At 55.9% G+C, this 26437-nt stretch overlaps 9 protein-coding genes across 9 annotated transcripts; 4 read left to right on the forward strand and 5 right to left on the reverse strand.

The window, feature by feature from the left end:
- Positions 1–482: 482 nt before the first annotated feature.
- PHSY_001501 (glycosyltransferase) lies at positions 483–2306 on the reverse strand (the record flags this gene model as incomplete). The annotated part of the gene is made up of 1 exon (XM_012332130.1): positions 483–2306. The coding sequence occupies one exon, from the start codon at positions 2304–2306 to the stop codon at positions 483–485; it is 1824 nt and encodes a 607-aa protein (XP_012187520.1).
- Positions 2307–3009: 703 nt separating this feature from the next.
- PHSY_001502 (hypothetical protein) lies at positions 3010–3408 on the reverse strand (the record flags this gene model as incomplete). The annotated part of the gene is made up of 1 exon (XM_012332131.1): positions 3010–3408. One exon carries the CDS (start codon positions 3406–3408, stop codon positions 3010–3012), a length of 399 nt encoding a protein of 132 aa, XP_012187521.1.
- A 1309-nt stretch (positions 3409–4717) lies between these two features.
- PHSY_001503 (hypothetical protein) lies at positions 4718–6385 on the forward strand (the record flags this gene model as incomplete). The annotated part of the gene is made up of 1 exon (XM_012332132.1): positions 4718–6385. The coding sequence occupies one exon, from the start codon at positions 4718–4720 to the stop codon at positions 6383–6385; it is 1668 nt and encodes a 555-aa protein (XP_012187522.1).
- Positions 6386–6762: 377 nt separating this feature from the next.
- Positions 6763–9194, reverse strand: PHSY_001504 (hypothetical protein; the record flags this gene model as incomplete). Its single annotated transcript, XM_012332133.1, has 2 exons — positions 6763–8697; positions 8802–9194. 2 exons carry the CDS (start codon positions 9192–9194, stop codon positions 6763–6765), a joined length of 2328 nt encoding a protein of 775 aa, XP_012187523.1.
- A 664-nt stretch (positions 9195–9858) lies between these two features.
- Positions 9859–17020, reverse strand: PHSY_001505 (ribosome biogenesis protein; the record flags this gene model as incomplete). The annotated part of the gene is made up of 6 exons (XM_012332134.1): positions 9859–10175; positions 11964–12146; positions 13772–13803; positions 14976–15209; positions 15829–15992; positions 16700–17020. The coding sequence occupies 6 exons, from the start codon at positions 17018–17020 to the stop codon at positions 9859–9861; spliced, it is 1251 nt and encodes a 416-aa protein (XP_012187524.1).
- A 973-nt stretch (positions 17021–17993) lies between these two features.
- Positions 17994–19724, forward strand: PHSY_001506 (hypothetical protein; the record flags this gene model as incomplete). The annotated part of the gene is made up of 1 exon (XM_012332135.1): positions 17994–19724. One exon carries the CDS (start codon positions 17994–17996, stop codon positions 19722–19724), a length of 1731 nt encoding a protein of 576 aa, XP_012187525.1.
- Positions 19725–21050: 1326 nt separating this feature from the next.
- On the forward strand, positions 21051–22730 carry PHSY_001507 (hypothetical protein; the record flags this gene model as incomplete). Its single annotated transcript, XM_012332136.1, has 1 exon — positions 21051–22730. The coding sequence occupies one exon, from the start codon at positions 21051–21053 to the stop codon at positions 22728–22730; it is 1680 nt and encodes a 559-aa protein (XP_012187526.1).
- A 283-nt stretch (positions 22731–23013) lies between these two features.
- On the reverse strand, positions 23014–23390 carry PHSY_001508 (hypothetical protein; the record flags this gene model as incomplete). The annotated part of the gene is made up of 2 exons (XM_012332137.1): positions 23014–23034; positions 23127–23390. 2 exons carry the CDS (start codon positions 23388–23390, stop codon positions 23014–23016), a joined length of 285 nt encoding a protein of 94 aa, XP_012187527.1.
- Positions 23391–23925: 535 nt separating this feature from the next.
- Positions 23926–25449, forward strand: PHSY_001509 (nuclear segregation protein; the record flags this gene model as incomplete). Its single annotated transcript, XM_012332138.1, has 1 exon — positions 23926–25449. One exon carries the CDS (start codon positions 23926–23928, stop codon positions 25447–25449), a length of 1524 nt encoding a protein of 507 aa, XP_012187528.1.
- Between the last annotated feature and the right edge of the window lie 988 nt (positions 25450–26437).

Raw genomic sequence — 26437 nt, forward strand, 5'->3', positions numbered from 1 at the left:
TGCATTCCACCCTCCGCATGAGTTGCGCAATTTGTACTCAGTCCTGTCTGCGCGTACTGAAACCAAGTCGTGCGACGGGATGACCCGAGAGCGCGCAAAAGATACATGTGAGAGGCCGCATCTCGACCAGCTTCGCCCATGACGAAGAAGAACTTACAGTCAGTGAAGGTATCAACTTTGGTTCGAGTTGCAGTTCGGTGGGAGTGCGACCGTCCATCCCGATGCTTTTCCAACTGTCCGGACAGCTTCAAGAGTGAGTCTGAAAGCGATCGAGTTAGTAATCGACGCAGACTACGCGTGGTCATCTCGACAAGCCACTCAACTTGGGGCGAACCTTCTATATACGGACCTGGCAACAGATGTCTTATGTTTGTCTCATTCACAAAGCATGGTCTGAGGAGAGATATCCTTCTCTCGTCGCTTCATACTCAGACGACCACAACGTACGAGGGGTGGCGGTGACACTGCATGTTACGATTCATCTAAGCGGTGGACATCGCTGGCGCAGCAGCCCAAAACTTTTGCTTCGACTTACACTCATTGCTCCATCGGAGACCCTCGGTGACCCAGCCAAACAGACGATTTCCGATCCAGTCTCGCCAGATGATCCTCCAAGGCCTCAGGATAGGCGACGGGATGAGCGAGTTGTACAGCCAGTAATGCCGGTGGTTGTAGGCCACTTTGACGCCAGGATTGATGAGGACCAAAGGACGTGATGGAAACGTGGCCCGGTGGATGTCGTACGAGATGAGCTGACATTCGGACGACAGACACAACTTTGAAGCTCTGAACTTGAGAGGCAGCTGCGACGGTCCGTCCTCGTCGGCGTCCGCAACATCAAGAGATGCAGGCTCGGAGGCCTTGGACGCGGGATAGAACCACTTGGCATCAAAGGCGCTGATGCCATTCCAGCACGAATTGACCTCGAAGGGCATCGCCTTTCGCATCGCCTCTACGTCCTCGTCACGCTTGAAATACGGCCATTGTCGCTTGAGCGTGTCGCCATGCGCATCTCTGGTGACCCATGTATCGTAGAAACCGTTGCCGATAAAGTCGATTGCGCACGCCTGATCGTAGCGGCCGTTGTTGGTGCGCAATAGCGTGAGTGCGTCTTGCGGGGTAAAGACAATGTCATTGATCCACAGCACATGAGTGTACTTGTCCGTAGCTTCAAGAAGCGGCTGCATGGCTGTGTTGCGCACGTCGACGAGGAAGCGGATGCGATCCGACACAGCAGACAGCTTGCCCTTTCGGATGGCACGATCGTCGGAAAGAATCCTGCGGCTGACGTTGACTTGGGCAAGGTCGTGATCAAGCTGTGCGAGCATGCTCTTTGTCTGGTCGGTGGAATGCGACTCGTAGATGGAGACAAACACGTTATCGGTACCGAGGGTCCTGATGAGGGTTTTGAGGGATGAAGCATAGGTTGGCAGGATTTCCTCGCTGTTGTATAGATTCGAGACGATGAAAACTTTTATTGGCGGCGCAGGAGTAGTGTCTGTCGCGAGGGATGCATTGACGAGGGGGCGAAAATTGCCTCCTCCCGCGTCATTTCTGGTAGGAAGGGAGGGCTGGAAAAGGATCCACTCTACAACAGCGAGCAACCATAGGATGGCTCCGATGTACAGAGCCGATCGAGCAAGAGACTCAAGATGGCTGGACCGACAAAACCTGCGCCGGGACGGGACAGCGGCTGGGGTGGCTCTATCTTGAGGCACAGGTGTGGAAGACCGGCCGAAAAGGTCTGAGAAGGAGGAGATGGACTGCTCAGACAGCGGCGTTGAGTTAGGCGAAAGGTCGGGGAGCTGAAGCTTGTAGTTGTGCGAAGTTCGCCCAGCGGCGCAAAGGGAGAAGGATAGTAGGGGGAACGCAACTACGAGCGAGGCGAGGTATAGGAAGAGCGTGGTGAAAGTGTTAAAGTGGATGCAAGCAGCGACAAAGCAGACCGCGGTGACGACCAGGTTTGCGAGGAGAAGGATGGGCAGCCATGGTTTGCGCGATCGTGGCATTGAGCCTGTCGGTGCAGATGACGATCGAAAGCGATTGAAGGATGCGCGAAGAAGCTGTGTCATGCAACGAGACAGGATAGACGTCTCCGACGACAAGTGCGAAGAGATGGTGTGAATTTGAGCTGACTGCGACTCCAAGAGTGGCTCTTGGTCTGAGCCATATTGAGTGGGCGGTTGCAGCGTATAAGGCGAGTTGTCGATATGGTCAAAGTAGGCAGCGTCGTCCTTGTGCTCTTGCTGCTGGAGCTCAGGCGGCGAGTGGAGCGCCTGCGCGGCGGCGCGAGGACAGAGCGGCATGTGTAGCAATCGCTGTACCACAGCTGGATGCGCCTACTGGTGGTCGGGAAGCATGGCCAGAGACCCAAAGCAGGCGCAGTTACGAACGCTGTTATGGATGATGGTGGTATGGTAGCCTCTGCAGCGATTAGAAGGCGGTGTGTCTGCATAACACAAGTGAGCACAGCCATTGACTCTGGCGTGGAGTGTGACACGTTTGACTGTGTTTCATTGATGTACAGTGTGGGATTGCCCCACTTTTTTTTTTAAGCTTCGGCAGCACAAAAGCACAAATGAATTCTGACAGACTGTGTGCATTCATAGAAGGTGCCGAGGCGAGGTGTGTTGTTCTTTTTTCGGCCAAGCTCCTCGGCAGTGTCTGTTTATGGGCCATGAATTCAGTAGTTGGGTAGAGCAATGCATCTAGAAACCGGAAAATCCGCTAACGACGGCAGCTGGCAGCGTCTCGTGCATGATTGACCGACCGTGCGGAAAAGAATGACGAAATTCTCTTTTGTACTTCTTCAATGGCACATCGGCACAGCGGATTGGACGAGCGGCGCTTGAATAACCATGATCGCCTTCTAACACCGCTCATGTCGAGCAAGCGATGCAGACAATAAGAGTTTGACTACAGCCGCCGTATGGTGGTTCGCTCCCCTGCAAGGCATCCAACGCTTGCAGGCGCCTACGGTTGTCCCGAAGCCATCCATGCATGCATGCTTCAGCCAATCGACTGACCCCCCTCTCCCCTGTGAGCCAGCCTTCTTGGATTCTGCCGTACTTGGCGTACGGCGTCGCCCGGGGTGACGTTCCCTTTCGCCTGAGAGGATGTGTGGGAACGGCACCCGCGCTTGTGCCTATCAACCATCACAATGATATCGAACGTGGACGCTGCGGTGCGTCGAAGTGGCTCACCTGGTCTATCTCTCCTGGAACGTGGCAGATGCAGAGCTGAATCCCACGTCCGGGCGATCCGCTGCGTGCACGTGGCGCGCCAGAAATGTAACCTCATTTGGCGGTCGGCGATGTCGAATAGGATAGTGCCCGATCGATCCCTGGTCTTTTGTCTGAAGACGGCGTAACATATTGATAATTCAGCCTGGTTTTGACGCTTCTGCATGCGCTGCAAAGATTCGCCGCCGATAGTGTACGACGCGCCCGACGATCGCTGCAGCTTGCTGTTTTGAAGAGGTAAGCGTGCATCAAAGCCACACCTACATACAGCCTCGGCGGTCGCATACCATGACGGCTCTCTTCGACCTCCCCCATGTGTTTGTCAGGTAAAGCATACCTCAAATCCAAGCAAGCAGGGGCACAAAGAAGCCCGCTTGTAGTTAGGGTTAGCCTTGATTGAGACCGAGCCACCCTCAACAAGCTCACATCGTTGGGGCAGCGACATTGCAAATTATGCAGGGTGCTGCCATTCGAGGCACGCTCCCATTCCGAGGTCCTCGTCGAGGCTTTCCGCCGCACTCGACCTGTGTCCGATCCGAGCTTTCCTGTCTATTATAATATTAATAATAAAGTCCGTCCCCAGTCTCCGCCCTTACCGGTCTGGTCTCACTTGCATTGCCCGAACGTGACATGGTCCCGCCCTCCTTGTCCTCCTCCGCTCCAATCTACTTCGATGTGTCCCACTCAATCTTGGTCCATTCGGGTGACCTGTATCATACCCAGCTTGTGCAAGTGAATTGCAATCAAGACGGGTCGATGATTGCATGTGCCATGACAGACAAGCGGCGGAGGGATTATCAGGGTCCGTCTCCGTCCCATTTGCTGTGGAGGAGAGCACAGAGCATCCGCGGAACCCGCCTGTCAAGTGCCTGAGTCGAGATCGCCTGATCTTCCAACCTGTCTTCTTTGCCCCTTCCGTTGGTCCAATCGCCGTTCGCTTCCAGCATCGCTATCCGAGTCGTGAGCGAAACCTACTGATCCCCTCTCCGCTTGAGAGCCCAGCTTCAATCCGCTATCCGCCTGTTCAAAGTTCAGACTCTCCCGCTGTCCGTGCGTCTCGGCTGGCTCTTTTGAGCGGGAGGGTGTGTGTGGGACAATCGCAGGATCCGCGGCAAATATGCTACTTGCTTGGTCCGTGGCCTTGGACTAGCTAATCACGCGTCTGCCCTTCATTCCGTTGCACCCACGTTGACAGTGTCCACCTTGCCGGATCATGCCCATTCATCCTGTTCCTCCATTTCCATCCTTCTTCCCGTTGTCCTTCACTTCCGCCATCCTTATTAACATCTAGTCCCTCCTGCCCCTTGCGATTCATCTCGTCGCTCCACCAAGACTAGACAGGCTACCTCAACGTGGCTCGCCCTTTGCTTTGAATTGTGGTCCAACTTGTCGGAATCGGTGGTCACAACGCTATACATCCACCTCGTCGTACAATTTTCCGCGCTTGGACCTGGTAGCTTTTTCGAAACGACACCATGACCGGACTCTTTCCCTCGATCCCCGTGCCGCAGATGCTTCTGGCACCTCTGGCGAGACCAACCGCAGCCATTGCGCGTTCTTCCATTCTCGCGCTCTTCTCCAAGCTCACTGTTGGCCAGCTCGAAGTACGCCTGCTTGACGGCACGGTCCATCGCTTTGGCGATCCCACTCTCGTAAGGAGCAAGCAGCGCAGCCGCGACGGAAGCAAATCAGAATCCGCCGCCGCAGCAAGTAGTGGTGGCTCAACTACGGCTCCGCATGCCATCCTCATCGTCAAATCCGACTCGTTCTGGACTCGAATGTTCTTTGGTGCCGATCTCGGCTTTGCCGAAGCCTACATGATCGGCGATGTCGACACACCCGACCTCGCCGCGTGCTTTGACCTCTTCATCCTCAATCGTTCCTCTCTCAGCAACCTCGAAAGCATCTCGGTCGCCAGCTCGCTCATCTCCTCGGCACAGGGGCTGCTCAACCGTCGTTACGCAAACACCAAGGTCGGAAGTTTGCGCAACATCGGTGCACACTACGACATCAGCAACACCATGTACAAGGCGTTCTTGAGCAAGGACATGACCTATTCCTGTGCAGTGTTCGATACATTGGATGCGGACGTGTCTGGGCCCTTGCTCGATAAGCTCAACCAGCAGACAAGGGCTGCGCTAGGCACAGCCACCAACGGACACGGCAGCTCGGCCGCGGGTGTCTTTGAACCTCTCAGATTCGCTGCTGCTGCCAACACCGACAGCAGCGAGCCAGCAGCAAACGCGGGGGTAAGGTCTGGTGATCTTCCCACCCCGCCCTCCGAAAGCGACGCCGTCACCACCCGCGCTAGCGACTACGACGAATTGGAAGCAGCCCAAAAGACCAAGCTGCAACTCATCATCAAACGTGCCAACATCCGTCCAGGTGATCGCGTCCTCGAGATCGGAACAGGTTGGGGCTCGTTCGCCATGGAAGCAGTTCGAAAGACCGGATGCACCGTCGACAGTGTCACGCTTTCCGTCGAACAAAAAGCTCTCGCAGAACAACGCATCGCTGCAGCCGGAATGGAGGGCAAGATCAAAGTACACCTCATGGACTACCGCGATTTCCCTTCCAGCTGGACCGACCGATTCGACCGCGTATGTTCCATCGAGATGCTGGAAGCTGTAGGGATCGAGTTCCTCCCCACCTACTTCAAGTGCGTCGACCGTGTCCTCAAACGTCAAGGAGGTGTTGCGGTTTTCCAGTGCATCACCATGCCAGAATCGCGCGCCGAGGCCTACTATAAGGGCGTCGATTTCATCCGAAAATGGATCTTCCCCGGCGGCGTGCTTCCCTCGGTCACATCCCTCGTCAACGGTGCCACCGATGGAAGCAATGGCAACCTCATCCTCGATACCCTCGTCTCCATCGGTCCTCATTACGCCAGAACTCTGCGGGAATGGAAGAACCGCTTCGAGGCCAACTTTGACAAAGTCATCCGTCCTGCTTTGCTGCGCGATCACGACGAGATCAGCCGCCTACCCGAGCAGGCACGCCAGAAGGAGGTCGACGTCTTCCGAAGAAAGTGGATCTACTACTTTGTCTACTGCGAAGTAGGTTTCACCCATCGCGTCATCAACGATCACATCCTCGCTTTCACCCGCGAGAACAACACCACTCTGCCCGTCTGCTCCGGATAAGTCCCCTACTCGAATCAACCTTCCAGCGGTTGCTGTTCACCAACGTGCTAAATCTCACACGATCCTGATTGCCACTCACGATCTCCCTCTTCGGATACAACCACCTCACTTTCACTCCACCCTGCAGAAAAGCTTCTCGCGAGAGAGTCCTAGAAAGTGTACAAATTACGTCTAACTATACATTATAGAGGCAAGAGAATCATGTAAAGAGTGTGAACTTCGTCTTGGCCAACGAGTGGCAGTGCGTGATTAAAGCTGAGATCAGTCGAAGCCAAGGTTGATCGGGGGCGAAGACGGCGGCTCTCCTGCAGCATGGATGAAGGTTTGGATTTGGAAGTAGCGTGCAATGTCGCAACCTTGAGTAGCTTGCGCTTTGGTCAGGACAAGTACGACCTGGATGGCGCCGAAGCATGCGAACCCGTGCCGAACGATACACCGCTGTTGGCCATCTCGGCTTTGCTGGGTCGGCCTCTCTTGTTCCTTTGCATTTGCTCGGGCGAGCCAGCTGCCATGGTCCGTGGTGGCAAAGATGCGTTGAGTGCCTCCCCGCTACTAAGGTAAGCTTCCGAACGGTGGACTGGCCTACTCGGCTGCATGCGTCGGCTCTCGTACTCTGGCTGTCTCGGTGACATGGCAGACTCCCGCGGAAGCATCGGAGGTCCAGGACGTCTGAATTCGTCATGCGTTGTGCTCAAAGGTGGCGGCGGCGATCCGTCCGAAGGGTAGGGTCTTGCATGTGCTCCGCGTGGGACAGCTGCGTTGCCGGCCCCTAAGGCGCTCAATTTTCGGGAATCGCCAGACGAGAGTCGCTGCTGGCGGAAATGCGGTCCTTGAGGTGGCAGCTCGTAACGTCCTTCTGACTGGTCATGCCACTCGTTTGGATGCTGACGAAGGTCTCGACCAGGCTGAACGTCACTGTGCCACGACCCTTGCCTGCGAAAAGGGGCTTCATTTGCATACGGTTGTCGTTGATCGGTGGGCGGCAGACGATCTTGGTAGACACGGGAAGGGAGCGCTTCCGGCTCCCATCGACCTGATCCAAATGGTCCAGCGACAACGCTCTGTGTCGGTGCAGCTGCTGGTGCGCGTCCTTCGAATGAGCCTTGCTGCGGCTGCTGGAAGCGTCGGGGATCGTTGCGCACATCTTGTCGAGGAGATCTTGGAAAGGGTCCCCCGAAGTAGTCTGTTGGCGGAGCCGCAGATCCCGGACCGCCTTCCTGAGGCAGAGGCTCTTGCCGGGTAGGTCTGCCGATCTTGACCGAATCTCTCGCGGAAGCAGCAAATGGCATCGGCTTTGCTTCGGCGCTTGCCATTCCCGTAGCGCTCACGTGCGGTCCTACTGAGGGCGTCGCCATTTCCCATGGATCGCGAGCAAGCAGGTGCCTTATCCAGAGATCCTGATTGCGTATACGATCCTCCATCTCCTTGATTCGCCCGAAGAGATCCTGATTCTGCAGAAAGAGCTCGCGGGTCTGTTCGGTAAGGTCGTTGCGCACCGATGGCATGATGCTCGACAGAATGTCGTCGCGGAGGTGTGTGCGCAAAATGTCGAAAAGACCTGGAGGAAGGACGGCCAGACCATTGCGTCCGACTCGAGCGATGTTGGACTTTTTCGTTGACGAGCCTGTCCCCGTTCGTTGTTCTTTCGATGCATCTCGGCCCTTCTCCTCCTTCGTCTTCGAATCGAGTAGTGGCCCGTCGGATGCGCCAGCGTCGGCAGCCGTCATGACATCGTTAGGATCGACCTCATCGTCATCGTCATCGTCATCGTCGTTGTTGTCGTCATCATCGTCGTCATCATTTTCGTTTACGCCACCCTCATCGTCCGTCTCGCGATCGGTGTTAGAAAAGGCTCCGCTGTGTCGGCTGCCGCTGTCTAGGCGCTGATCTCGATCATTGTCTGCCGCGTGTTTGCCAGCTAGTATACCCGATGACCTTTGTGAGAGCTCTTGAGCAATCGACTGTGCTTTATCTTGGGCATCGGTACCATATATACCATTGAAGATCTTGGCATACTCGTCCATGAGCGGCTTCTTAGCAAAACGGAGAGGAGCTTGACGACGAGAGCAGAATTGCTCCCAATCGGAATACAACGCATCAACGCTCTGCCGCATAGTCTCGGGCGTCAACGGTTCCGGATGATGCTTGCAGATGAGATCGAGGAATGTGTCGACCTCATATGCTGACATCAAGCGTGCCGATGGACGATCATGCTCTAGACTTTCTTGACGATTGTCGGACTTGGCAGAAATGGGTTCCTGTGGAGACGAGCCACGGCTCGACGGATCTGCCACATGTGGAGCCTCAGCAGTCTGAAGAGGATGCACCGGCAGGTCAAAGGGCAACAGTATCAGCTTCTCGTCGGAATGGGCGCATAAAAGACCTTGACAAAAAGTCGATTTCAGGATGATCTTACCTTTTGATCTGCAAGACCGTCAGCGATGAAGTTTCTGGAGCGCTTCGGACTTGAAGCCTGGGTGGATATGTTGCCGTGTTTACGTTTGGTGGAAGGCGTGCGGTGTGACCGAGAGCTGCGATCACGCACTTGGTGCGATGGTGGGTCATCACTCAATTCGTCCTCCTCAGCAGAATCTTGGCGAGGAAAGGAGCTGATGTGCACTTGAGGAGAGTCTCGTGACCTTTTGTGGACGGAATTCGGCGACAAGGGACCAGTGGCAGTCATCCGTGTCAAAGAGGTCGCTGAGGGGCTTTCCCGCTGGGTTCTAGGCTTTGCGTTGGAGGCTTGCTCCGCGACTTCTTGGTGTGGTCGACTGGCCTCGCGAAAGGTCCGAGCAGGCATGCCAGACATTGCCGCCAGCGAGCGGAGAAGCTGAGACGAAGTCGCTAAAGCGGCAGGCGTGGGTAGAAGCTTGAATACTGGAGAGTGCCCCTCGTATGGCGATGCTGCATAAGCACTAGCGGACCGATGGAAACTGATCAGGGTCGAAATTGGATAGATGCAACAAGTGAGCGTTGTGCGTCGCTTCCGAGATTGAAGCTGAGTGAAGAGCTGCCTTGAAGCCTGGAGAAAAACCGGGATAGATGGCTAGCAAAATGAGAAGAGTCCAGATCAATTCGAAGAGCCTGCACGTGTGGCGACTGATCAGATCGATGGAATTACCAGATACACAGGTTTGACGTCCGGAAAGACAGGAGGGCCCGTGGAGCAATGAACCGAGGAAGAGAACGGAGCAGGGATGGAGAAAGTTGAAGGGGAGAAAGCGGGACAGGGAGCTTAGAAGAGAGCGTGATCGGCCGACCACGCGATAGCCAGCTGGCAAATGGCTTGGACGGTACTCGATGAGTCTGTGTCCACAAAGGGCAAGAGATCAAGGACTCGAGTGGCGCAAGGCGGAAGAACCGGCAGAGAAGCGCGGTTCCGCCCAGCACAGTGGCGGTCAAGTGAAAGAACGAGCTGCGCGATGGAGGGACACGTTAATGAAGTGATGCACGACGCCGCCATGCAGGTGACGTTATTCACTACGCTTAGGAAAGACGCAAGAAGCCTGCTCGATGCGATTGAGCTTTCGACGGCTCTTTCGAACCTTAGCACTGGCTCTCGTATTTCCGGACCCACGCTTCAGAAGGAAGATTGGAGCTGCAGAGTGGCGGACAAAGGTCTTGATGAAGACTGACGTCGTGCTGCAGTGCTCGTGGCTGCTTTGAGTGGGCGATTCGGCCAGATGAAGATGGCGTAATGACAGCGGACGCCAAGTCCCCACAGAAAGTTCGGGCTGGCGACGCCGAATGAAGGAGCGCAGGTGGCGTCGAAGTGCAGATGATAGCTGAACTATTAGATGGAAGCCAGTAGGGATCGGAAGTGGATCACGCAAGGCCACGAGTGGATGCCTCACGAGTGAGATGTGAAGGCTCGGCGCCGAGTGTGCACGCCGTTGACCGGATACGATGATACGGTGGATCCTGTGAGGACGGTGCACGGGTCGAGTCAGGCCAAGTGCGTCAACAGTGTCGAACAGATAGCGGCGGTCGTCACTGAGATCCAGCACGAGGAGTGCACGCTGCTGCCGATGGCGTGTGTGAGGCACGCCGAGCAACTAGATGAGCACGGATTGGCGCGATGGCGCGATGCTGAAAAGAGGGTCGAAGCGGGGTCCGTAAGAAGCTTGGTTTGGTGGCGTTGGTCCGGTGTTCCAGCTGGTCGCTAGCAAAGATGCTCGTGTGGGGTGGGCAGGGATCGCTCTACGGGTGCTGAGAGTAAGAGGCAAGAAATTTGGTCAAGATTGAACAAGATTGGCGAAAGGATCGAGGAAGAGAGCTTTCTGGTTGTGACAGAATGTTAGGCATGCACGCTAGCTTGTCCAGAGCGGTCGTGGGACAGCAAAGGTGAAAAGGCAAAGAGCAGCAATGGCGTTGAAGGGAGACAGGGAGGAAGACAGGGAAAGTGGCGGCGCCGCTATCGATGTCTGCCTAGGCCTGCTTTGAAACGGCGCCACGAGTGCTGTTGCCACCTCTGCAAGCTCTGCGGCATGAACTTGGTGATTCTGAAAGGCGGGAAAGAAAGGAACGTCGGCAAGAGTCAAGGGTGTCCGCTTGAGCAAAGACGGATACGGTAGGGTTGGCTGTGCGTAGGTGCGGAGGCGCCAACACGCGAAACGGTGGATCTGGCTGCACTGTGTATGCGAAGGTGGACGGCTGAGGCGACAGAGGGTGATCGCAGTGCCCGCAGATGCAGCTCGAGAAGGAGGGGCGCAAGCAGAAAACGGAGGAGTCGGAGGAAAGGAGGCCAAAGTCAAACGCCAACATGAGCGTGATGCGGAAGCAAGGGTAACGCAGAAGGAGTCGAGTGCCGACCGCAGCGAAGCATGCAGGTTGTGACCTTTAGGATCCGATCAAATGAAGGGTTACCGTGCTGCCGGTCAAACAGTCCATGCACTAAGCGAGGCCGGTGAGCAAACCAACCCGTTCAGCCGACAGGAGGCGACGTTCTGGGTGAGGTGTGGCTGGGGATGCTTCGGAAAGGCGGAGGAGAGGGAAGTGGGACGGCGCAACTGTCTCGAGATGTTCTCGGTGTGAAATTAGGTTGGAACCGGACGTGCGCCGAATCAGAGATCTCGCGGATGCAGTCAAACACGGAAAGCGAGACCGGCATGCATGGGGGTCTGCATGTATGGAACTGGGTTAGAGAGAGAGAGACACAGTGATCAGCAGTCGTAGGAAAGCACAGGTGTGACATCGGAAGAGTGCCATGACATCGGAGGCGGCGTTATTGTAGTTATTATATTAATAACAGAAGGGCGGCAGACGCGAGAGCGGAAGCAAGCGCGTGCGTGCGTACGTGCGTGCGCGTGTGCTCGCGAGCTTGCGTTGGTGTGCGACTTGTCTCGTAGCCGAACAGGACCCAGGAAGGGGGGAGCAAGGGTCGGAAGTTCAAGAGCGCAAGCGCAACGGATAGGCCGCTTCGCAGCCGAACGACGTGGCAGCCGCATTGCAGTCAAGTAGACAACGACATGTTGCCGGTCAACAGCCGGATCTGCGGCGCCGGCGTCAACCCGTCTCCGCCTTGCCTTTGGCGTGCCAAGCCCATCGTGATGAAATAGTTAGCATGCAGCTACGCTACGAGTATTCGTCTTGTCAGGCATGGTGAGAGGGATCGAGCGCTCGTGGTCGTTGTCGTCCAGTCGATTGGCTGCCAAAGTCGACTGTCGCTCGAGCGATGAGAGAAAAACAGCAAATGCCTTCGGGTGCCAGTCCGCAGCAAATCCGGGTCGTACAAGCGAAAACACTGGATCTGTATGGTGTACTGTGTTTAAATAAATTATTCGAAAAGAAAAACTGTATAAACAGTGCAGTCAAATTGAACGGAAAAACAAAAAGAGAGGCATGAGCTGCTTGGAAGCCCCGTCTCGTGTCCGCCTTCAGCAAGTACTACAGTAAGGGTATGAGGCATGTCATTTCGTTGAACGCAAAGCTGTTTGGAACGCAGAATGAGCTGATAGGAAGCTTGACCGCTCTGCCTCTGACCGGGATCTCGTCCGAGACGCTCAAATATGCATCCGAAGCCTGCCGCTCACGATGCCACGACACATTCGTCCGGAAATGACGTGCATCACCGGACCAGCTTGCACTCTACCCCTTTTGAATTCGGAAGCTCCCCCTGCCGGACAGGAGCCACGCATTAAGCAGCATCTTTCAAGAGGTGTCAAGAGGGTTAGGCGACATCGTGATTGTGCTTACGATCACCATGACCGAACGAGCCTGGGCTTCAAACGGAGCTTGCTATAGAACATAATGTCAACAAAATTCCATCCCACTCGACTCGGCTCCATGTGAGGAAAGCTACTAGTCCCACTTCTTGCTCGCTTCATTTCAATCAAAGTGTGACGAAGCTTGCGACCGCGGCTGCGCTCAAAAAAATGTCAACGGACCCACAGCTTCGGACCACAGCCAATTCCATGCATGTCGCCACGAAAATTCCAAACTCCGAACGCAGTGTGCGTGTCGATTTGGTGCGGGTCTGTTTGTTGTGACGCTTTGTTGCCACCGTAAGCACCGAACGAGAGCCTGTAAACTGTAATACCTTTTGTCTTACGATGAGTTGCCGCTCCATCGGAGCCGGCCCTCAAGTGATCCGATGCGGTGTGTTTCGGCTCCGTCTATAGTGGCTCCTCTTTCCAATCTATTGCCTGACATTGAAATCTATGGCTTAATATCCAATATTATTCAGTTCCTTTACGCTGGTGAAAAACTAGCGAGGTACGCGAGACGAAGGTTTGCCAGGATTATGCCCGACATGCCCGGACTTGTAGAAGATTGGCCAGCAAGAGCAACCCACCGCATTCCTTCTGCTATAATGTCATACCCGCATGAATCTGGTCCGTTCGGGTCTCTTCGTCGCAATCTCGAAGATGGGGGACCGACGACTCGGATTGCACGCAAACAAGTTCCCTTTTGTCGGCCTAGATCTTCCCACCTCGTTTCCCCCGCTGCTTTCATACTGGCACAACCTCGCGAGACTTCTCCATGTCGGTCCTCAATTCGACGACGGGCAGGAGCGGCAAGGCTTGTCTTTGAAGCCCTCGTGCTGTGGTGGTACGATGCAGGTCGGAGTATTTGTTGAGCGTGAGCAACAACCTCTGCTTCTTCCCATTCCAATAATTGCAAATTCGCAGCTAGCCGAAACATTCCAATACTCGAATCTCGAGTGTCGGCAGCAGTCACGCGTGTTTGGAAACCAAGCACGGTGGCTCAGCGGAACCTACCATGCAAGCGAGGTCCAGACCGTAATCAGCTTTAATCTTCCACGAGCCCCTTGCTTTCGGTTCGGATTCGGCAAAAGTACGATTGTCTTAGCCTGCAGCGGCCATACCTACAAAGCGCCAACGTCACCCGCCGCCCTCGTCAGGCCATTCGCCAGCACCGACTCACCGTGATTTCCGATAGCACTGCAGAACTGCTTCCTGGAAACAATGAGCGCAAGGGCCCACGACCCTTATCGCTGAACCCAAGTGGCGCTCGGCCCGTACTAGCGTTACGTTTAGCAACTGAGACCACTAACACACCCTTGCGCCATCTTCAGCCAAAGGGCATCGGCGGGAGTACGGTCTGCGTCCAGTTGCTCACTCGCCGGATGGACGAGCGTCAGGTCAACTTACTCCTTTACGCACGCTGTCGACTAGCTCCTTCTGCGCAGGGGAATGCTTTTCCCTTCTTTTCTTCGCGGGCGCATGGTCGATCGTATTCTCCATGTAGCGCGAAGATGAAGCTAGGCCTGCGGATCTCGCCCGGCCGACACAAGCCTGGAAAGCAGTTGGAGCACTAGCCTTTCTTTCGCACGCCGAATTCCCGCCATGCTCTTCGCTTAGAGTCGTTCCGAGATGAAAGCCATGCCGCTCCGCATTAGCGAGCTCATTTTCGAGATTGCGGCAGGTCGATTCGAGATCGGCGAGCTCATTGTCATCCGCAACCGACACTGCGAGGTCTATGATGTTCAGTAATATCCCAGTGGCAACAGACTGGACTGACTGAAAGTCTTGTTGCAAGTCCGCAAGTGCTTCGCCGTCCGGATCCAGCTAACCCTTACTTTCAACATTCCGAATCCGCCGCGGATCGAGATTCATGAAATCTGGGAACCGCATCTGCGCCTCGACGAGAGAAAGTTGTCGCATGAAGATTGATGTCTGTTCGAAAATCGATGTGCCTAGGCCTTCCCTTACACGACGAAGTTGGCCACAGATCAAGCGTCCCGGTCCCCGGCGCTCTCAAAGAGCTCAATTTCTGTACAGCTACAACTGCCGCTCTCGGGGCTCGTCAGACCAACTTGCATAAAATGCAGTCCGAGCCAACAGTGGAGACTGCCCGTCCACGTGTCTGCTATCGTTCTCAACCCGTGCATATCAAGTAGATGAAGCGGGCCTGTCTTTCGACGGAATGCTTGGCCTTCCTTACTCCCCCAAGTTGGTGTAAGCAAGAAGATGCGAACCCTCCAAAATTCGCTGTGCCGCAAACGAGTTTCACCGGCATCGGCAACGAGATGTGCATGATCAGGACACCGGTGCAAACAGAATCATCTCGGCTTCGAGCCTGCCCGGTGTCTGGGGAGGCTTTGATCACGCTCGCTTACGCCTCTTACCGGTCGCCAACTCCATTCCGCGCCTCTTCAATTCGCCTGCACAGTGCACTGTACAGTCGATACGAATCCTTGCTGGAAGCAGCAAAAGAGTCGTGGGTTTCGGTGATGCTGCAGTCAAACTCGGTTCGCTGCCACGTTGCACAGGCATTACTCAGCTTCAGACCTCGCTTGTCTTGGGTAAAAGATTTGCCCCGTTGCGTGACGAGGGATTTGTCTGAGTGGCCTCCAGTAAAGCTGCATGCCGAAATGGTTGCAGCGACGTAGAACACAGAATTGAGTCGCAGTGTGATTCTCCGTCGGGTGGCGTCGAGATAGTGCGCAGCCGACCATTTCGGCTATGCTGCCGCACCCCTCTTCTCTCACGCTGATGCTGGACACAAATGTACCCGGAGCCTGGGTGGCCAACAGTAGATCGAAGCGAAGGATTCCTGGTCTGTCTTTCCCTGATGCTGCCATCCGATTTGACATTTTTTTTTGTTGTGCCATCGTCAAATTGCAGACTGCCCTGACACTGGGAAGTCGACTAAGACGACAAGCTTTCGTTTTACCTCGAGCCTTCTGACAAGGTGAGGCGCAAGCCTGCAGTGCTGGGGCTGCCGGAACCCGGCGTTCCCTGCATCTGTGGCGACCACGTTACGCACTATTGCAGCGCCTCCTTTGTGGCTTGCGTTCGCATCAGCAGGCGCCGAAAACAACTGTCACAGCCTGACAGCAGGTACAACAATCGCCATCCCTCCTTAGACCTCTGCACAGTGCCAGCTCCAGCCAGCACATCAGCTTCTAGTTGCTCGCTGCTCGTAGTCAAGCGAGTCGATTCGTCATGCAAGCATTCCCCAGCAGTCATTAGCCTTACCGCCCAGTCTCTTCTTCGACCGACACGGTGGGTGTGTCCAGCAGCGTTTGTGTACCGTACCGTCTGCGGATCAAAAGCAGACGATCTCCGCCCGATGTCGTTGCGAACAATTCAACATTCGTTCGGTGCAGCCCTTCATCATGAGTAGACGCCCCGCTCACCCTCTGCAAAAGCGCGAAATTGGATCCAGAAAAGCTGCGCGTTCCGTTTGGGCGAAAATGTCATGCGGTCCCAGCTCGGTTTTGACTCATCAACTCATGAATTCGTTCGCATCACAGTCGTACGCACACTTTCGCATCGCATCCCTCTTTCCTTTATATGACACCGCTCAGGTGGAAGCTCTTTACATTCGTCTCGACTGGAAGCAGATCGGTGTTGCTCCAGGGTCTGAATGTTTGTAGAAGCAGATCGTGTCGGGGGAGTTGCAAAGGGGTCTCGACACATGCCAAGGTCTTGTCCTTATACGAGCCGCGCTTCTGAGGTTTTGAGGGAGAAATCAAGCAACTCAAGCAGAAATTCCCCGCACTATGGAGAACAGTCCGACGCAATGGAAGCGGGCGAAAGGTTGATATTGTCGTGCAAGCGATCAAGATAGTCGAGGTCAGCTTCCTGCACCTACACCAAGTTTGATGCTTGCAAACATCCCGGTTCGGCATTTTTTCTTTGTCCGTTTTTTTTTGGTGGCTGCAGCCACACAGTCTTTTGTTCCTACATTCGAATAGAGAGGCCACAAAGGAAAATGCAACTCCGACACTTCGCTTATTTGGTTACAGATCAACAGCACGATCACAGGCGAATTGGTTGCAACCTGCTGGCTTCTGTCTCGCTTCTGCATCGAATCTACACCTCGGCTTTGGCAGACCTCGTTTACCCTGAGATCTAAACTTCGGATGAGAGCAATGTGCATTGCGGCGACGTCATTCATACAAAATAGGACGCTCAATTTGTAGCCGGAGCCGGCATCTTGCGGTGGAAGCAGGTGCAGCAAGGTGGCCATGTCAGAGCTAGCCTGGCGCTTTGAAAGCAAGGGCTGACTTATTGTCGGCGTCTGCTTTGTTTGATGGGCGCCAACCAAATCCCATTCTTCCGCCGTCAACCGTCGGAGTGCCAAATTCGCACTCAGCTGATCCGCCTCCAGGCGAAAGCGCAAGCCCAAGGCTAAGCCCGACTGCTTCTCGCTCACTCTACACATGTGCCTGGAAGATCGATCGCGTCAACCCCTTCCTGCGGGCGCAGAACCCGTCCACCATTCTTCGGTGACCTGGTTTCGAAGGCGTTGGCGTGCAGCTGTGCCCCGGCCCCGCGCGTGGCTCCAGTCGGAGCTCTGTCGCATGGAACAAAATGGCCTGATTCTGTCGCTGATATCGCCATGACCTCTGCTCGACAACACCCAGATTCTTGCTAGCATCTCTTCGACAGCCGCGAACAACTCAAACTCTATGCTCGCTTGGACGAGACTTTCATAGCGAACCGACCGGGTGTCGATTTTGAGGCTTTTCCCGTCGCACACTCTTGTCAAAGCTCGATGGCCTTCCCATTTGGTTAGCGTGAAGCATCATTGACCAGCCGCAGTCCTCAAACTCCACGCTGATGGACGAAGTGAGGCCTTGTCCCGGGGCAGCAGACAGCTTTGAAGCTTGTCCCGCAGAGTAGAGGCATGAAATCGGAAATGTGTTTCGCGATCGTTCGATTCATCTTGTCGTCGTCGCCGCAGTCTGTCGCTGGGCAACCTCTTGAATTCGACATCAGCTACAGTCTCTGCTTGTGTAATCCGTCTCGTCGCTTCGTCTTTGCATATAACGCCTCTCAGGTTTGTCGGGTCGAAGCACCGCAGACGAGGCGCAACGACGAATTCCCTCGATAGTCGGGACGGCGAAAGGTACTAACTGTTAGAGTCGTGTTAATAACATTAAGTATTTTACATTCGCAAAAGCACGGTGCAGGTGCGCAAGGGCGCAGTAAACCTTTACTCCACTTCCGCCATTCTCCTCGTTTCTATCAACACTTTGATCCCATCTGTCGCTCCCAGTGCCAAGCTGCGGCCCAAGAGCATCACGATCACATACTCGCGATCTATCTCTCGATCTTTCTGAGTAGCCGAGAAGAAAGGGGAGCTGCCACAAGCTGGCGGGAACAAATTCTCAGGCAACTAGAGACTCGTCACCATGTCTTCAACCTCGGAGTCCTTCACGGCTCGCTTGCAGCATGTAGCAACACAGCCGAATGCCTCACGCCTGGCTACCTACGAGAGACTCATTTCGGAACTTTTGCAGCAGCCTTCAAGCGAGCTGAATCGCGAAGACCTGCTCGGAGCTGCGTCCGCCTACCTGCGATACGCGGTCTTCAGCGAGCAAAACTCTACCGGCGGTGGCCTTGTCATCGGCAGACAAGCTCTCACTGTGCTCGAGCAGCATGCAGGACGGATTGCAGAGGGATATGAATCTCGACGCCGCGACAAGGACAGGATGCAGGATGACGAGGACGGTGGGATTCCTGCGATCGCCGACAGAGATACACGGCGACAATTGCTCGAGAATGCCCTAGACCAACTCCAGCCTCGGGTAATCAGCTTTGAGGAACAGGCATCGAGTCTTCGAATGCAGCTAGCGAGCCTGCTTGAGGCGGAGGAGGATTGGAACGAAGCCGCGCGCGTTTTGTTGGCGGTTCCCTTGGACTCGGGTCACCGCAACGTCTCGGACCACTTGAAGCTTTCGATCTACGTGCGGATCGTGCGTCTGCTGCTCGAAGGCGACGACCCAGTGGCGGCAGATATGTATCTCAAACGCGCCAGCATGATCATTCACAATGTACCCGGCGCTCTTCCGTCCCAGTATCGGCAACAGCAGCAGGAGGAAGGCCAAGCGGCAGCCGGTTCGGCACCATCTTCAACCGCAGGAGAGGACGCGCAAGGCGACGCGCAGGAAGCAGGGACAGGTGCCGCAGCAAGTGGTTTAAAGTACAGACTTGAGGACCCCAAGCTTTTGGGTTTACAGTATCGACTTTCTCAAGCCCGCGTCTATGATTCGCAGCGACGCTTCTCCAAGGCCGCGATTCGGTACCACGAGCTGAGCTATGTCGCCGAGATCGACGAAGACGATCGTGCTATGATGCTGTCCGCCGCTGTGACGGCTGCCATCCTGTCGCCAGCCGGACCGCAGCGAGCAAGGACGCTTGCCATGCTGATGCGCGACGAGCGTGCGCCATCGCTGCCCCAGTACACCATCCTGTCCAAGGTCTTTTTGGACCGTGTAATTCGTCCAGACGAGATAGCGAGCTTCGAAAAGTTGCTTTCTCCTCATCAGATTGCCGAGCTCGCGCCTGCATCTGCCTCAGGCACGTCGATGGCCGCGACAACCACCGAGGGAGCGCGTGGGAACAAGTCGATCCGACATGCGCCATCGACGGTGCTAGACAGGGCCATGATCGAGCACAACGTGTTGAGTGCATCGAGGTTGTACGACAATATCACGCTGGCTGGGCTGGGAGCCCTAGTGGACTTGAGCCCTACGGGGGCAGAAGACATCGCACGCAGGATGATCATGCAAGGACGACTCAAAGGGTGGATCGACCAGGTAGACGATAGCAGCACACGAAGCGGTGGTGGAGTGCTCTTCTTCATCGATCAGGAGCGACGTGGTGAGGGAGAGACGACGGCAGGAGGGCTCGAAGCTACCAAGGTGGAGAGCAGCGGCGGCGACGGCAGCGCCAGTGGAGGAGCGACGGCAGAAAGCGGTCCCGGCGGCAGTGCCGGCACGGGCGACGTGGATACCAAGTGGACTCGCAGATGGGACCAGCAGATTGCTCAAGTAACGCGTGCATTAGAAGATGTCTGTCAGAGGATCAATCAGATCTCTGCAGCTTCGATATTGTCGACGGCAAAAGGCATCGTCGCTTAGACAGGTCCGAGCATAGCTCCTCTTAGCCCTTGCACCAATAACAATGCAGCCTCGTTTGCGCCATGTCGCACCAGCAGCACGACCATGTGGCCAAAAGCTTGTGCGCGTCACTTTCTTTTTGTAGGAGCCAGTCCGAGACGGACTGTTTATGCCTGATCGCAGGCAAGGTGTCGAAAGGTCGAGATGCAGCACCCTGAAAACGCTCATGCAGGCGCCAATGCATCGGCATCGACCTGCTGGACTTCCGGGGTCGAGCTGCATTCCTGCTCGTCATCCCTTCGCAGGAGATCGCGATGGATTGGATCGGGTCGATCTCGGTGATTTAGCTAGATTAGCTCCCGCATGTCCTGACCCGTAGTGACATCCACATTTCCCTTTCAGTCCTGCACTCTACCCCAGTGACGAAGCCGAGACTCTAATCGGACACATGAGCCGACAGGCGAAGGAGGGAAGATGACATCGAGACTCGGACAGTTCTGTTCGCACACACGGAGTGCTCGACCACGCCAAGCCAGAAGAAGATCGAACGCCAAGTCTTTAGTGCGAACCTGCCCTTTCGTTGGTTTTCGCCCGGCTGTGTTCAACCATGCATGTGCTCGGCGAGCTGCTGGCGCGTGTCTCAGCTGGGTTCTTTTCCCCTCACTCTGACTTGTCCGGCAGCAGAACGCCCCTTTTTCCAACACCTAAATCGCAAGGTTGCCGTGTGACAGTGAAGAAGCAAAGAGAGGCTCGCTCGGACGCGAAAAAGCCTCTGTGACGCGCATGCATCTTCGTTGCTACGTTACAGTACTTCCTGAAATTAAGCTACACACCGACTGCAGTCCGAAGCAGCAGTCTCGGCGGCGTCATGATCAGCTCGCTTGCACCACCTCCATCATCACCGTCCGCCCAATCTTCATCCCCCTAGGCCAACGTCAGGGCCGATTCGACGCTCGCTGCTCGTCGTCTTGAAAAGCTCAAGGTCTCGCCTCCAACAGAGAATCCGAGACTGTTCCGCCCCGGTAAATCGCAGGCTCGACACATCCCTCAGAGATCGGTTGACGGGTTTTCATCTAGCACGCTGCGCGTTGCAGTCCGAACACGTTGCGATACTTGGGTCGGCTCCAAAGCCGAAGCTTCGCGACATCCTTCACACGAAAGGCGCTCCCACAGACTGATTCGGTCGGGCCGCAACGGCTCTCACGCCCGCCCTATCCATGTCATCAACAGGCACGCTACGTTTGTCCTAAGGATCTGCCGAACGACAGACGGACAGCGATCAGCAACGAGCATCGCTCTGGTACCTGCGCCTATACGAAGCCGTGGTGCTGCAGCACTCCTCGCACCATGTCGTTGCTCCACCTGCTGCTGCTCGCAGTGCTGACGTGCTCTGGGTTGTTGGTACCAACATCGGCGATGCCGCTCAATGTTACGGTGTCCCAGCAATGTACACCGCTCAACGTCACCTGGAGAGCGGAGCCGCAGAGTTTCCCATATACGGTCTGGGTCGTCGCCAACCACGGTTTCGTGCAGACCTTCCGCATCGACAGCGACTACCAGCCTGGAGCCGATCATGTCACCTTTCAGTACGTAGTTCCTCCACCCTCCGCCGGCTTCACCTCGTACACTATCACCGTCGGTGACTCGAGAGGCGATGGCAATACAACACAGGCACTTGGAATTGGCACAGCTGCCGGTTCGACATCCAACTGCGCTGCCTACACGGGCAGCGCCGCTTTCACGTATGCAGCAGATCCGCGCAACGTTACCAGCATGATTCAATGCGGCGCGGTGGATTTCTACAACATCGGCGACAGAGGTACTCGGCCGTTCACCATTAGCTTCATCCCGCTCGGAGGTACTCCCGTGTCGGTGCAGGTACCCAACAGCGCCACGCTCAACATCTCCAACTTCAAATACCTCACTTACGTTCCCTTTCAGGAAGGCACGCAATTCCAGACCGTGCTTGGCGATGCTTCGGGTCCTGGCAGCGGTGGTGCCTCGCAAATCTTTACCGTCGGACCCTCTACGTACAGTCCCTTTTGCCTCGCCTCCTCCTATTCGCTCCCAGACAAACTGAGCGTCGCCCTTCCCATCGCCAGCAATGTGGCCACGTTCGGCAACCTACCTGGCGCTATCGCGTCCTTGACACCGCAGACGACTTCCAAATCTAGCCCGACCGGTGCTATTGCTGGAGGCGCCATCGGCGGTGCGATAGCGCTCGGCTTGGCCATCGGCTGTCTAATCGGATATCTCGTGTACCGCAGGAGGCAAAAGACAAAGCGAGACTTGGCTCGCAGCGAGCAAGTACGCTTTGTTGATCTGGACGGCGAAGATGACGAAGATTGGGCGGCAGCAGTGGCAGCTCGGCCGAGTCGCAGCACAAGGCGGAACGGCAATGGCCCCTTCGACGACGGCGTCTCGGCGAGGCGTTCTTATGCCGTCTCGCCCTTTGTCTACGAGCCGGCCACCGAATCGTCATCTGATGGAAGATACGGTCAGAGCCTCGAGATGACTTCGCCCGTCTCGGCGACCAACAGCAGCTACGGCGAGCTTCTGAGCGCTGCCGGGCTGGCGCGGTCTGCTTCTCACAACGACTATCCGCCTCGTGCAGGCGACGTCTCAGTTCACTCGCGGCATTCGAGTCAAGATCCGTTCTCGTCCCCGAACGAGGTTTACCATGCTGGCTCGTCGGGAGCGGCATTGCATTCTGCAGCAGCAGGTGCAAGTACGTCGAGCAAAGCACGGGCAGCAGCAGCGCAAGCGAGGAGAGACAATAGAGTTCCGCGTCGCGTTGTGCAGCACACAGACGGCGGGAGCTTGCCACAACCCTCGAGCGACACGGAAGACGAAGAGGAAGCGATGGATGAGCTGCCGCCAGAGTACGGCGGTTGGTTGCAGAATAGCAACCCTGGTGGTGGTGACGAGCACCGGATGCCACCACGCAGCGTAACGGCAGCCTCAGCGACAACAAGTCAACCTCTTGGAGGCGCCGCGGATCGTGACGTTGGCCATGCATACCAGTAGCTGTTGGCGGTCCATTTTTGCTGATTTCTTTGGGTCTGCAGAAGTGCTCTTGTAACCCGTATCCTCATGCCGACTTATCTTCCTCAACGGACACTTCATCATTCCCACTTTGCTCCATCTCGGCCTCTGAAGCAAACTTGCTAAGCTGTGTGCCGCGGCAACTCGCTGTGTCGGTCCAATCATCTGGACGTTTATGTGAGCCAATCTAGTGCTAGAAGGGGTGGAGATGATACGATTACTGCATGTTTGTGTCATCACGTTTGATGATGGGTCGGCGCTGAGATTACTGTCGGAAGTCGTACACCTATGAGCAGTTGCAGTCACATCAAGCAAGAGTGTTGCGTCAGAGATCTATCCTACGCATTTCCATCTTCGATTCGGCCACTGCCTGCTTACCTTCTTTCCATAGTATGCCAGCGCCAACGCAGAGGTAAGCGTCAATCCCATCGGCACGGGACCTTTTCGGAACCTGGGAGCTGAGCTTCCCATCAAAAGTGCGCTGGCGCCCGTAGCGATCTCGTAGCCGTAATCGCCGCCGTTCTTGATGCGAGTGGCGGCGAGGGCGTAGAGGGCACCGACACCGACGCCTGCAACGAGCGAAGGGATGGATCGGGTCTTGGCAAATCCGATGAGGCCTCCGACGGAGCAGAGGCCGGCCATTGTGAATGCTGGGTGTTCGGACATTGTGCAGATTACTTAGATGGAGTTGATTGGGGTGAAGGTGAGGAAGGATTGTTCATAGTACGATGATGGGAAGCAAAAGCGAGAGAGAGCGGTGATGGCCCTAGCGTGGAGAGCCGCCTCAAAAGGAAAAAGCCGCCGAGCCTTGGCAAGCGTCACTTTAACATTCTTAACCGAACTCAAAAAGGGCAGCGCCGTTTTGGAAGAAAGCGAGGAAATTGGTTTTGCCTCTCATCAGGCGAGAGAGGACGAGCTGTGTTATGTGTGTCTGTGCTTCTCTTCTGGAAAGTGTCAGACGGGCAAAGGCGCTCGCCCGCTCTAGTGAGCTTCCCGCGCCCCACTCTTCCACGCAAGCACTGTTTCAGCCGTTGCACCATTTCCCGTCGTTCCAACGCAACACGTCCTTCGCTTCCAACATCTGCTCCTTGTCTATCTTCTCAATTGTAGCTCCTATTCCCCAGTCCCCCTCCTCCTCCGATCCTCCATCACAACGACCAGCGGTCCCTCGTCAATCATGGCCGACACCGCCCCCGCCCCCACTACCGCTAACGGCAACGGTGCGGCCCCCTCTGCCACCGACAAGAAACACGATCGTCCCGCAGCCAACCCTGACGCCGTCGAGATCGCCAAAGGAACCGGAGGTAAACCCGACGCCTCGGCCAACTCTGCCGAACTCGACAAGCTCGCCAAATCCATCGAACGCGTCCAGAAGGAACTCAACCAGGTTCGCTCCCTCCTCTCCGGCTCCGGACCATCCAAAGACTCCCCCGCCGGCATTCGCCGTGCTGAACTGCGTTCGCAACTCGACGAATTGCGAAACCAACAGGCCGGCTCCAAAGGCGCTCGCGGTAAGACCCTCGAAGACCTGCGATCGCTCCAGGAAAACATCGCCAAGAAGATCAAAGATCTGCAGCACGCAAAGAGCAAAACTCCTTACAAGTCCACGGCCGATGTCGACTCCAGGATCAAGAGGTTGGAAGACCAGGTCGAGTCCGGCTCCATGAAGCTCGTTGAGGAGAAGAAGGCACTTTCCGAGATTTCGCAGTTGAAGAAGAACCGCAAAGTCGTGGAGAACTTCGACACCATTCAAGCCAGCATCGACGCCGACCGCAGCAAAGTGGATCAACTCAAATCCACCCTCGACAGTCCCGAAGCAAAAGCCCTCAACAAGCGATACGACGAGATCAAGGCCGAGCTCGACTCGATCCAGGCCGAACAGGACAAGCAAGCCGGTTCCCGCGGCAAGCTGCTGGATCAACGCACCCAGCTCAGTGCCCAGCTCGACTCGCTCTACCAGACCCGCCGCGACCGTCAAGCGGCTTTCCGTGCTGCCAACGACACCTTCTACGCAAAACTCAACCAGGAGCGCGAGAAGCGACTCGCCAAGCAGCGAGAGGAGCGCGCCGCCGTCGAGGCCGAGAAGAAGAAGGAGCATGCCGCACAGCTGCGCGAAGAAGCCGCCATGCCCGCCTTCGCCAAGGAGATCGAGGATTGCGATGTGCTCATCAACTACTTCTCCAAAGGAACCGGCGGAGGTGCGCAGGAGAAGCCCGAGGTGGCAAAGGCAGCTGTAGGTGGCAAAGCGTTGAATCTGCGACAGGTCAACTCGGACGCCATGGTTCCCAAGGGTGCTGTTCTGCGTCAGAAGAACGAGGACGAGGAGACCTACTTTGCCGGCAACGCCAAGAACAGGAAATCCAAGGGTCGAGCTAACAAACGCGGAACACCTCTCGACCTCAGCGCCGATGGTGCTGACGCCGACGAAAACGCAACAGCCGCAGCCGGCAGTGGCGAAGGAAAACTCAACGTACCCCTCGGAACGCTTTCCGCCCTGCTGGCGTTGAGCATCCCCCCACCGGCCAATGCGTCGGACGTCGGAAGGGTGGTGGAGAACCTCAAGCTCAAACGTCAGTACTTCACCTCCAACCAGGCCAGAGTTACAAAGGAGAACATCGAAAAGGTCGAAAAGATGCTCGCCAAGAGCGGCATCCAGGATGCTGACGAGCAGGCGGAGAAGAGCGACGAGGTCAAGGCTTGAGCATCTGTATTGCGTGTCGCTGATCTGTGCTTTCGTTGCGCCTGGCCGCCGGTAGAACCACAAAAACAACATCCCTGTACATAGCTCAGGGTCATCTCACACATGTCTATTCACCTCTCAAGATCGGGAGAACAAGTCACAGAATTCTCATGTCTTTCCCGTTTTGGCTGTGCAGTCTTTCCATTTCCATCATTGCGCTGAGGCGCATACAAAGTCTGTGCAATACGAACACTGACAGCGGGTATAAACGTTACATCTCGATCAAATCGCATCCAGAATCGCCTTGATCTGTTCCGGTGCAACTTTGAACTTGCGATGCTTGGTGACGAGTCCATTCACCTCCTGTTCCACATCGGCGAACTGAGTGTAGCACGAATTCACGGTCCTCCAGATCGGATCTTGGCATCTCCCGATCGACATCCAGCGGGGTCCTCTCTTTGGGCTTGTGCTCGCTTTCAAAGAGGTCCAAGTAGCCAGCAGGCTAGTTCCAGCGGACATGTGGTGTGTCGATCAAGCCGATTTCACCCGCAACGTGTTACGACGCGGGCTCCAAAGCCCGAAAGGAAGGCGGGCAGGGAAGCCACGTGCGGCAGATGGTACCACGGACGATGTGCGCGAGGAACAGTAGCGCGATGCGAGTTGGCGAAGCGAGGTGTCGCCGAGAAGTGGAGCGCCTCTTGCGATTGGTCAACTTCCTTGCAGAGACGTGTCTGGCCGCTCTGTCCACCTTGTTGGCATATTCACCTTGCGAGATGCGCAAGCGACCCACTCAGCTCGTCTTCGGCCCGGCAGGCCACGAAGAAAGTTGATTGGCCAAGAAGAACGGAATCGAGAGCGGTCGCCCAGGGTCTCCACCGACAGTCTGGTGGTGCCGAGCGAGCAGGAAACGGAAGAATCTTGCTGCAGACCGCTTGCAGCCAGAGCGTCGACGAATCGAAGCCGTTGATGGCTAATGTCTCAGTGTTGTAAAACCGTGGGGTCCGGGTCG

This window comes from Pseudozyma hubeiensis (genome assembly GCF_000403515.1).
Source record: "Pseudozyma hubeiensis SY62 DNA, scaffold: PHS16, whole genome shotgun sequence".
NCBI classification, from domain to species: Eukaryota; Fungi; Basidiomycota; class Ustilaginomycetes; order Ustilaginales; family Ustilaginaceae; genus Pseudozyma; species Pseudozyma hubeiensis.